This window comes from Myotis daubentonii, chromosome 13 (genome assembly GCF_963259705.1).
Source record: "Myotis daubentonii chromosome 13, mMyoDau2.1, whole genome shotgun sequence".
In the NCBI taxonomy this organism is placed as follows: domain Eukaryota; kingdom Metazoa; phylum Chordata; class Mammalia; order Chiroptera; family Vespertilionidae; genus Myotis; species Myotis daubentonii.
Genome location: NC_081852.1, coordinates 20,539,925 through 20,552,426, shown reverse-complemented (window position 1 = coordinate 20,552,426; position 12,502 = coordinate 20,539,925). Strand labels below are relative to the sequence as shown.

Sequence of the window (12,502 nt, the reverse complement as noted above, 5' to 3'; positions counted from 1 at the left end):
TGAACTTTAATGTTTTTAGATGAGAGAAGAGGATTACATTAAAACCCTGGAATATTGGTATTCTTAGCTAAAGAAACAATTTTGCCTAGATGGTGAAGTTTCCTACTGTAACTTAAAACAAACAACAAAAAAACATGGTGGTATCTGATATAGAGAGTTATCTTTCACATGCAATAGAAACAGAAAATACAAAACATAATTTCCATATTTGGTATGCTGAGAAAAAAAAGGAGAGGTAAGAGAACCTGGAAAAGGGAGGGTATAAGCCACACGAATAAAAGAGCTACTAAATGATTACATGAGAGAAATATTTGATAATTACATAACATAAAGGCTCCATTTAGAAATTATACTTTGTTTCATAGGCCAATTATTAGATGATAAAAATTAAACCCAGAAAAAATAGTTTTCATTAAAGAAATAATTCAAAATTCATGAAATAACTGCATTAACAAAAGTAAAATGTATGAACATTGTGCACTGCTGGGGGAGAAGGGTTTTTTAAAAAATCTAAACAAAACAAAAGCCAGACCATATTTTATAGTATACCATCTGCATAATGATGTTGATATGCTATTTATAATGATTTTAAAATATCCTTTAATAAAATATGAACTCTTTTCAGGTTTGAGATTTTTAACCTTTTAAACCTAGTCTGAATATTTAAAAACTATCACTTATCTACAAAATATATTCTTAAAACTAAAGGCCATTGACTATAGCTTCTTTAGACATAGCCTGTGTTAGATAGTTTTGAAATGCATAAATGATGCAAGTGCCAATAATAATGTATTTCATGACTTTGTACAAAGGAAATTGCCAATATCCTTAGAGTAAGGGTACATTAACATAAGGTAGTGATGGGCTCTGGAAAATAATCCTCCGCAAAATTCAAAAGCTCCTTTATCAAATTCACTTTCAATGGCTATCATTTGAAATCAGAATGTTTTATTTATACCTTAAGGAAATTCTATTTACTTTTAGTCAAACAGAATAGGAGAAAAGAGGATAGGTATTAAAGAAAGAAATAACTATCCAATTATTTGTCAATATCAATTGAACCATTCTTTTCTACTTTGCTTTTGGAAATTGTACGAAATTCAAGTATAAATGAGAAAAGACCCCAGGAAAGTAATACTATTTCTACATCTGCCTGCTTTCAATGACAAAAAGGCTAAAGTGCAATTCAATGAGAAGGCAATAAAATAAATTAGTGCTTCTTACTGGTCAAAAGTTAAAACAATGGGGAATAAGAGAATGAGAGTTAATATTCTTTCTCTAAGCAGTTTATAATTATATTATCTTCCAAGTTAAAAAATAAAAAAAAGAGAGAAAATGATTCATTTAAACATCAAAGCAAGTTTAAAAGGAAATTCCTCTAGGATGTTAGATTTCTACTAAATTTCTGGCCATATCATCTATGAAATTTACTATAATTACCACACAAATCTGTTTTTTTGTGGGTTTTTTTTTTCAAAAATTCAATAATTGTTTTAGGACTTATATACTCTAGAAACTGCTACTTAAGAATTAAGATTTCCTGATTGAGACAACAAAAGAGTCATGAAGATACAAAGGAAAATAAATAAGAAGACTGATAGCTAAATAAGTGTTGATCCTTATAGTTATTAAGCAAAGGTTTTATACATGCAAAAGTCCCTGGAAAAACCTCTAAAGTTATTAAACAATAAATTTTGCACTCTTCATTATAACTAAGTCTAAAAAACAGTACCAAAGCTACTTTCTTAGCTTCATGTGAAATAAAAGATAATTCATAAATTTACTGGTCAAGTTACACATATTCAACTTCTTTGCATGTTTTCAGGTTTACATATATACAATAGAGAATTGAATTCTCATGCTACTCTGGATTCTTTCAATGACGAAACGAGTGATTTGTTAAATTGATTCTGCTTTAAGATATCACTGACTAAGTGATATCACTGACCAGTTGATTTTTCCCAAGTCATCAAATATTTACTGGTTACCTCCTGTGTGCCAGGCATATGTTGGACTCTGAGTGACACAAAAACAGAAAAGCCAGGGACCCAACTTGCCAGAGACTCTGAAATCAGACCGTGACATCAGTGCCTGCAAATAACCGCTAACATGGATACGGTACTTTATCATACATAAAGCAGACACCAAGGATCAGGGGAAGATGTGTCTGTCACAAAGCAGAGCTAGACTCTGAACCTAGGTCTCCGAACATCAAGTTCAATGCCTTTTCTTTTTTATAATCACTGTTTCTCTTAGATTATGTGACTTTAAAAAGAAGATACTGACAGATGGAGGCACTGTGCCACCTGAATAGGAAAGGTAATTTTTAGGCTGGAAGCGTTTGCTGAGCTCTCTCAACTCTTAAGTCAGCCACTCATTATTTCCACAAAAGACCTTAGCACTTATATCTTCACCTTACCAGTATGTGGAGTTTACATAATGAAGCAGGATGGACACCTTCCTGCAAGATCAGTTTCTACTAACCCTGACCTCTACCCATCTAGACCCTCTTTTGTGATCCTGCCTTTTCCAGCCACTGCATGATTTGCCTCCTGATTTCCTTCACTTTAGGCTTTGTAGAACCACTCCTGGCTCTTTCTTCTTTCTTCCTCCTCTTTAAAATTGACCTTTTACTTTTCTTTCTGACCCTGTGTAATACGTTCTTTCTCTTTTTGTAGAATTCAGCCTGAAAGGGAAAAACATGTTTAACTAACTGCTTTGAGATAATAAAATTAAAAGTTTCATTTTCTATACTTAAGAATGATTTATTATGAATGATTTATTCCAGGCATAAAATAAAGAATTAAAAGTAAGTATAATGCAAACATATGTAAATTTGGGGTCTTCATAACTATTATAAAAGCACTAGGAAGGACTTCCCTAATTTTCTTAAATTACTGCTCTATACTATACTAGCATAGTTTGAGGAAGGTCAAATCAGATAGGTGTTTCTAAAACAAATGCAATATTGGGGAGCTTGTTAACTTTTGTGGCTTTTGAATTAAAGCTCAAATGTCAACATACACTGAATAAGTCCTTAATATAAACAGCAGGCAGTCCACGAGTGTTACCTGTGTGGATAAAGATAGTAGAAGAAACTTCTGTTTGGCTCTTACGGTAGAAGCATCTGAAGGCACTTACAGGCCTCCCAACCTAAGCAACGCTCTTTTTTGATAAGATAAACATGTATTCAGAAATCTCTCACAAATACTGGAGGAACTTTAAAATATTATTAGTAAACAGGATATACACGTGCCATAGTTTGCTCACCTTTCCATCAAAGCGTTTTATTATATATTGATCCAGGCCCAAGTCTGTAAAAGAGAAAAAACAATTCAATCAACTCAAATGAAACATGAAATGACAGCTCTCAGTTTTGTTTCCAATCATTCAATTAAATGTACTAGATAATTTAGCTACAATATTATTCCAAGGTAACAGGAATGAAAATTTTGTCCCACTTTCAGACTCAAAGTGTAACTGCTATAAGATACTAATGTTTTACTTTACATATGAGAACTGAGGCTCTGAGAGGATAAAGAGGGTAAAGATTCATGTGCAAACCTATTCAATAGCAGAGCCAAACTAGAATCCAGGACTCTTCCCAGGGTGGTACTCTTTTCATTACATCAAAGTACTAATTACCTCTAAATAAACTGAGAGACATTAGATTAATCTAAATACATAGTACTTCTTTTGAATCAAGTTAAAGAAAGATAAGTTCAATATCAAAAGGAATTTTTGTAACACATATAAACAGATACAAATAGGCCATCTTAATATTACCTTTTAAAATTGGGTTAAATAATAAATATTTACCCTGGGAATACCTAGCATTGAATTCTAAGCACTGTGAAAGATATAAGTAAATATATTAAGTGCCCTTGAGGGCAGGCATTTTTTTGTCTTTGCCTACTTCTTTCTTTATCTCAGGAATAGTGCTTGATCAATAAATGTCTATTAACAAATGAATATAAAATTTAGAAAGACATATGCACATAATAATTAACATTATAAGGGAGCATAAAATTAGCCCAATAAGAGGGTTCTGTGGAAGTTTTTAGAGGGTTTAGAAGTCGGTTCCCAATTATGCTTACTTTTTCTTGCATAATTACTTAGTTCTTTTCTTTCAGTTCTTACAGTATTCATTCTAACTCAGACCTTATCTTCCTATGTCCAGAGTACAACAATGATTTGATTATCATCCCTCCCAGAGGAAGCTTTTTTGTACTTTCACTTCCACACATTTGGTTATACGTTCTCCTTATCTAAAACTAGAGGCCTGATGCACAAAATTTATACAAGGGGCTCGGCCCTGCCACTGCCATGGCTGCCTCTGCCCCTGCCCACCCGCCATGGCAGCCACCTCTGTCTCGGCCCCTGCCACTGTGGCTTTGTCTGGAAGGTTGTCTGGGAGGATGTCTGGTCTAATTAGCATATTACACTTTTATTATTATAGATGTGCTTCAGTTTCTAGACACCCACCATAACAAAATGAACCACTGACTCCAAAAGATAAGTCAGGAAACATTTAAAAACAAATCTAATCTGAAACCTCACAGATGTTCAAAAAGATTACACAGTAACAAAGAACGTGCTTCGTTTTATCTTTTCATGGTGTGGGGCTGGGACCCCTTGCTCCTCAGGGTGGAACTCTGCAGCCAAGATATCTCTCCCAATTTTTAACAGCCACACATGGGTGTGGCACCAGCCTGGTCTGCATCTCCATCCCTCCTACCAGTTTCGAACGGCTTCTTCTGTATATCCTTAGTTATAGGAATTCTGTTCAGCTAGACTTCAGGTGGTTCTCAGTGATGCTTGTTCTGTATTTTAGCTATAACTTTGATGTGGTTGTGGGATGAGGTGAGCACAGTGTTTACCTAATCTTCTATCTTAACCAGAACCACACCTTTAATTTCTCTGTATGGCTTTGAGTTACTGTCTAGTATCCTTTCATTTCAGACTAAAGGACTCCATTTGGTATTTCCTGAAGGGAAGGTCTATTAATAACAAACTTCCTCAGGTTTTGATAATCTGGAAATGTCTTAGCAACATTATGCATATGTTGTCACACTTGAAGGTGTGTATATATTATTACACTTGATGGTGTTCCACAAGGCTTTGTTCATTTTTATTCATACTTTTTATTTTTTGTTCCTCAGACATGACAATATGAATTGATGTATCTTCAAGTTCTCTGATTTTTTTTATCTGCTTGCTCATATTTGATGTTGAACTCTTCTAGAGATTTTTTAAATTTCAGCTACTGTACTTTTTAGCTAAAGAATTTCTATTTAGTTCCTTTTAAAATTTTCTATTTCTTTATGGGTAGTCTCTTTTTATCAATACACTATCTCCCTGTTTCCTACAGTTCTTTATCTATGGTTTTCTCTTGCTCTTTGAGCATATTTAAGATAATTGATTTAAAGTCTTTGTAAAGTAAGTGCAATGCCTACCTAGGCTTTCTCATGGGATGTTTTCTTAAAAAAAATTTTTTTTCTGGTAATGGGTCATATATTCCTGATCACTGGACTGTCATGTAATTTTTTAAAATTTAAAATTGGATATTTTTAATATTATAATGTGGTAATTCAAGAAATAAAATTCTTCCTGCATCCCAGGATTTGGTGGTGTAACTCGTGCCATCACTTTGCAAATTATTTTTGCAAAGACTGCATTCCTTATCATGTGTCACCATTGAAGTTTCTTTTCTATCTAAGCAGTCAGTAAGTGACCTGATAGAGAATTCCTTAAATGTTGGAGGCAAAACAAAAAGCCCCCTAACTCTTCCACTATATGCAGACTGGCTCTGAGGTGGGGCTCTCCTTTGATATTTAGCTAGAAATTTAACAACTCTACCTTAACTTTCACCTCCTTACAGGGAGCCCAAAAATCAACAAGAGGATAAAGCCCACTCAGGTCTTTCCAAGCGTGTCTGGCCCTGAGAACGCATGTTGCACTCTGGATTCCCCTATGCAGTAGCCCTTCAAAGCTCTTCTCCCCTGAAATGTCTTCCTCCTCAGTGTCCTCTTTTCTAGGCTGATCAGTCTGTCTGCTGCTTGTCCTATCTGCCCTCTCTTAGCCTGGGAGCTGCTGGTAGTATATGTCTTAAACTTTTTCAGTGGATGACAAGTGGGAAACCACTCCAGCTTGAGGTGAGTGAAAGAAAGGGCAAGCCTTTGCGCTAGTCCCTCAGGGAGCAAAAGGCCACAACACTTTTTTACCAAAATTTAGCAGCCTCTTTCTTCATTAAGCACTCCCTGGTTGCTGTAAGTTTTTTATTAGATTCCAGAGGTCCACTATAGTTACTTCTGTCCATTTTTGGCAGCTTAATGGTTACATCAGCGGAATTCAAAGAGCTCTCAACTCTGTCATTTCCCCCACCATGTTTCCCATATATATTTGTAAATTGTTACATTTAACTTAAAATGTTAAGCCATTTATTTTCTTTTATCACACCTTGTTTGTTTAGGCTGTTTCCTCTATATGAGACATCCTTTTCACTACTCTTTGAGCATATTTAAGATACTTGATTTAATGTCTCTGTGAAGTAAGTACAATGCCTATATAGATTTTTATCCAAACTCAGATGCATTCTCTAGAAATCATTCTCCCACCTTTCAGATTTAACTAAGTGGCCCTTGTTTATACTGCCACAGCACCATCGTTCTTTAACAAATCACTACATTCTTGAAGTTTCTCATAACTGTTTCTGTCTCCCTCACTAATGAGCAACTTGAGAACAGTCACATTGTAATGCACTGCCTTCAGGAACGTTCTCATTACAGGCAATGAACCTCAGCCGGAGTAGTACACCTTCCTCAATCCTTTAATCTGGCTGAGGATTGCCACATTAGACCATAGGCTCCTCTTTTGTACTCCCAAAGCCTAGCATGATGCCTGACATATAGTAGCTACACAGTGAGTATAATTATTGCACAGACCTATAAAGTTTAGGGAATACACAGAAAGAAACAAAGTAGCATTTAACAAAAATAAATATCACAACCTCATTTTTCACACTAACAACTTACGTTCTGGTTGTTTTTCATTGGGTGTTATGGATCGCACAAAATCTTGTGGAGTCATAAACACTTCAGATTCACCATGCTCACTGATTACTTTCAAGGTGGCAAAATATCGGAAGATTTTGTCTGGTGTGGAATATGCTCTAATCCTATTCTCGTATTCCATTACCTAAAATTAGAAATCCAGGGTATTATTATTATTAAGCAATTTTCATTTTCATACATTTTGTATCTTATTTTTAGGGAATTTTAAATTATATAACTTTTTTCTATTACTAGATTTTTAAAATATTAGAAATAAACTTGAATTTCAAAAGCTTGAACCACTTTCTTCCAATATACCTTTCATACCTTATTTGAGGCAATATTTGTGTAACTTCTGTTTAGAAATTTTTGAAGAATTTTCTTATTTTTTAAATCATTGAAAGCTAGCAAAATTGAAAAATGTCATACAAGAATTCAAAACATCTCAGTAACAAGGGTATAATGCCATATATATGGTAGTCTACAGGTTCTTAATTACTAAGCCTTTAAAAAGGAATAGATTTTACAGTTTTTACTTCTATGAAATTTCCTGAATCCTAAAACAAAACAGACTTGGGACTTCATAGTTTTGAACAACTAATAGTCTTTCAAATACAAAGTACATAAAATGATAGCATCAAAAAATAAAGTTACATACCATGGAAACTCAGTTATTAACAGGTCTCAAACAATAAGACTTCTACTTTTTCTATAAAATTAAGCAAACTGCCAGAGATCCTCTATTTATAGCATACTTAGAAAAGAGCAGACTTGGGAAGAGCACAAGCAAATATTTGAATAGGAACAAAATCACGTAAGGTATACATTTAGCTAAAAGATCAGAATGTTAATATGAAAACTCATTTCCTTATCTGGGATCCTAGCCCCCATTCTGTGCATGGGACAAACAAAATACTGTAACTTCTGCATAGCATTCTTTTTACAAATTCTAGTATGAGAGAAATCTCTTTCATCCAAATTTCAAATACATAGTACTTTGGTGAAGAGATTTCTCTCAGACCTGAATTTTATATGTTGAGATAGTCAACAATAAATAGTATCTTATAAATAACTGGTTAGAAAATGTGTCAAGGCGATATGATCTAAAATCCCATCAGTTCAATGTCTAAAAAGCAATATAACATTAAGAAAGACACTGTTAATGTTTTTAATTTGCCATATTAACACAGCCATTACTATAACTGTCAGTCCTGGCTAGATGGCCACTTTGAGGTCACTGACAGCAGCGGCTTAACAATGGTCTTAATTCCACTGCCAGATGTGCTTTCAACAACTAAGAAAGGACTGCTAATTTGTAACTATACATGACAAGAGTCTTCCTAATGCTAATTTTCATAAAAATCTGAATACTGACTTCAGAGATTTTATAAAAAGAGTTGGCATGTGGCAAACACACTAAGGAGCTTTTCGGCCCCTTAGTGACCTTAAGACTTAGCCAAAAGTCTTAAATCAAACGCATTTTATATTATACTACAACTATCTGCTGGCTAATACTTGCTACAGAATAAACTACTTTCTTTAGGCCCTCTATATATTTGTTCGTCTGAGTAACAACAAAAAATAATCAGTTTGTAATATTTAAGATATAAGTTACAGCTACTGCTAAAGATGGCTTTGTGAACCAAAAATAGTTGAGTCAATCATATACAAAGGTAGAAAGATAACTTAAAAGTTAATGATTTTCAGACTGAAAATCAGACTCCTTTGTTGTTGTTTTTTTTCTTCTTTCTTTCTTTCAAATATATTTTATTGATTTTTCACAGAGAGGAAGGGAGAGAGACAGAGAGTTAGGAACATCGATGAGAGAGAAACATCAATCAGCTGCCTCCTGCACACCCTCCACTGGGGATGTGCCCACAACCATGGTACATGTCCCTGACCGGAGTTGTACCCAGGACCCTTCAGTCCGCAGGCCGACGCTCTATCCACCGAGCCAAACTGGCTAGGGCAGACTCCTTGGTTGTTACAATATCACTAAATTATGCTGCTTAATATTATTAATAAGTTTTAGATTGAAACAATAGGTCAAGGAAAGTAATACACTTTTTGCATTCCTGTATTGGTAGAGTTTCATACAGACAAACTGTATAGTATGTATTTTGTTTTTCCACTTAGCGATGTATCTTGGAGATCATTCCATATCAGTTTATATGGAACTGCCTCCTTTTAAGCGGTCATGTTAAAAGGAGCACTAACAATAAAGCGTTCAGAATACAGCATCCACCCTCCCTCTAAAAATCAATGGAAAAAGTATCCTCGGGTGAAGATTAACAACAACAACAACTACAAAATAAAAATAGAATTACCATATGACCCAGCAATTTTATTTTTGGGTACATATACAAAAGAATGGGAAGTGGAATATCAAAGAGATATCTATATACTCATGCTCATAGCAGCATTATTGACAAGAGCTAAAATGTAGAACTACCTAAGTATCCATGAATGGATAACTGGATGAGCAATATGTAGTATACATATACAACAGAATATTATTCAGCCCTAAAAAAGGAAGAAAATTCATATATATGCTACAACATGAACAACCTTGAAAACATTATACTAAGCACAATAAGCCAGTCACAAAAAAATGAAAATACTGTATGCTTCCATTTGTATGACATTCTTTTAGTATTCAAAATCATAGTGACAGGAAGCAAAATGGTGGTTGCCAGGGCTAGGGGGAAGGGTAGTAAGGGTTATTATTTAACAGGTTTATATTTTCAGTTTTATAATATGAAAACAGTTATAGAGATGAATGCTGGTAATGGTTGTACATTGCTATAGACTCTTTTCAATATGTATTGAATACCACTGAACTGTACACTTAAGAACAGTTAAGATGGTAAATATCCTGTTATATGTATTTTATCACAATAAAAAAAATTGAAAGAAAAGAGACCCTGGAGGAGTGGGAAAACAACTAATGAGAAAAAATACAAAAGAGCAGTTAAAAGATACAAAGGATAGGTTCTTTTAAATCCAAGTGGAGTTCCAAAAGAAAGAAATGATAGTGAAGCAATATTGAGGCAATGTCTAAGAATTTTTCAGAATTGAGGACTTGAGGTTTCAGAAGGGACAAAAAATTTTTAAAATTAAAAACAAAACAAAATGAGAGAAGCATGCACAAACCAACAAAAACTACATCCACAAACTAAGTGATATGATTTTCCTAACTCTTTGCACCTGTGAATTTTTAAAAATTAAAATAAAACACATAAAACAAACAGGGCATGCATGGGAATAAATAGTAAATTCAGGACACTGGTTTGGCTCTGACGTGGAAAAGAGAAAAATGGGACTGACAAGAGTATATAGCCATGTGTATTTTATATTCATTTTGTTTCTTTTTAAAAAAAAAACACCACTGAATCCCTGGCCAGGTGGTTCAGTTGGTTGGAGCATCATCCTGTAAACCAAAATGTTGTGGGTTCGATTCCCAGTCAGGGCACATACCTACATTGTGGGTTTGAGTCCCAGTGGGTGCGTGCAGGAGGCCACCAATCGATGTTTCTCTATCATCAATGTTTTTCTCTCTCCCTCTTCCTCTCTCTCGAAAATCAATAAAAACACTTCCTTAGGTGAGTATTAAAAACAACAAATGAAGCAAATATAGGAGAATGTTAAAATGACAAAACAAGTATTGGGTATATGTATGTTCATTTTAGTAGTCTTTATTTTCTTGGATATTTGAAGTATTACATGAAAATCAAGAAAACATAAAGGATCAAAAGTAAAAAGTTTAAAAGAAAACTGAGGATGTCAAAATTGCATGTAGATATTGGAGCAATTTGGTATGACAGGGAAAGAAAATAAATGGGACATAGCTAGAAAAAAACTGATCATAAGTGCAGTTTTTATTAAATTAAAGATAGAAGAATCTTTAATGTGACTACATAGGTAGACTATGTAAAAACAAACACAAAAACAAAGAGTAACTGACAAACAACAGCATAAAGAAAGAACAAGTGTTGACAAAAGTTCTTGGCAAGACAGGATAACATGTGGAATGATTATGCTCGAACAGAAAAACAGCTCTTCCACTGAGACTTTAGTGAAAGAAAAAAGAATTATTTCAAACAGAGACAAGAAAGGTTTTTATAGCGATGGAGTTAAAAATTAATTACATAGACAGCTTTCATTTTTTTCTAATTTATGAGATATGGTCATCTGTTGAACAGACAGCGGGAGTAGAAAGTGGGAGGTTCAAAATAAATGTTTATATGGGTCATTTTAGCTCTATTTTGTAAAAGTTTAACTCTAAATGAAACTACTGGAGTAAGAAAAAACTGAAATTTCCTTGAATTTATTCAGGGCAAAAGATTTAAATAAATGTATCGTGGAAACATTGGGATAGTTGACAATTAACTTGTGATACATAGCTTTTGTTCAAATTCACCTCAGTAAGAAATGAATTTAGGAAATGAAAAGATTTAATAACTTCATCCAAACAGACAAACAGAAAATCCAAATTTCTCAAAGAAATTCTTCTTGCAAATATGTACCACCACCCCCCCCCCACACACACACAAAATACAGAAATAAGTCAAATTATCTTCTTGCATTGATTAGGTATATTTTAGCAAGTGAAGGCAATTTCCTGAATTTTAATGTTAACATGCAAAATATCTAATAAATTCACCCTTCTGACTTTTCATCACTCATGTCTGCTGAATTCAAATGCCCAATATAATAGGCATTGTTATAGTGAAACTAAAACTTTTCTGAGAAAAAGTATAGAACAGCAGGTCGTGTAAAACATATAGAATGTTGAAGTCCTTTGAAGTTCATGTTGTCCTCAAATTTATTTGACTTTCTGGAAATATCTGTTTATTTTCCAAGATATTTTATTCTACCTTTACAACTTGACATCATAAATCTTTATTACCACAAGGACTCAATTAACATATTTGAGAATGTTCAACATCAGAAAGATCAGAAAGCAAGATCAATGTTAGGTAGCTAAATTGAAAGAATGAAGAAAATATATGCTAATCCTGATTAGTAATCTTCAGTCCTTTTCTTAACTCCATTAACTTTACATTCTAAGAGTATGTTTGCCTTAGAACATGATGGAAAATAGTGAAGAGGTGAATAACTTCAGAGTGAATATGAACCATATGCAATACATCATAATAGAAACTGAACTGCATTATTATAATCTTGGATTAACTATAGTTCTGATTAATTTATATAACTGTGTTCCATACTTTTCTATCTCTGAATCCAGAACGTTTCTTCTTTTTCTCTTCTGGATGAGGCTCAGGACAAGAATCATCAGCCTTTTTTTCATGGTTACAAACTTCCCCTTCATCTTTATTCTTTCCTTTATCACCATCTTCACTCTTTTTTACAGATGGTGGAGATTCTGCAAGGGCTCTAGATTAAATAAATAAATAAATAAATAAATAAATAAATAAACAAACAAA

At 33.7% G+C, this 12,502-nt stretch overlaps 1 protein-coding gene across 1 annotated transcript in view; it reads right to left on the bottom strand.

Moving 5' to 3' along the window:
• The window catches only part of MICU1 (mitochondrial calcium uptake 1), a 170,281-nt gene that overhangs the window by 115,715 nt on the left and 42,064 nt on the right, over positions 1–12,502 (bottom strand). The window contains exons 3-6 of the mRNA XM_059662425.1: positions 12,284–12,452; positions 7,035–7,197; positions 3,271–3,314; positions 2,525–2,686 (exon numbers count right to left, since the gene is read on the bottom strand). Coding sequence (XP_059518408.1) covers positions 2,525–2,686; positions 3,271–3,314; positions 7,035–7,197; positions 12,284–12,452 — 538 coding nt within the window. The remainder of the gene's footprint in view (positions 1–2,524; positions 2,687–3,270; positions 3,315–7,034; positions 7,198–12,283; positions 12,453–12,502) is intronic.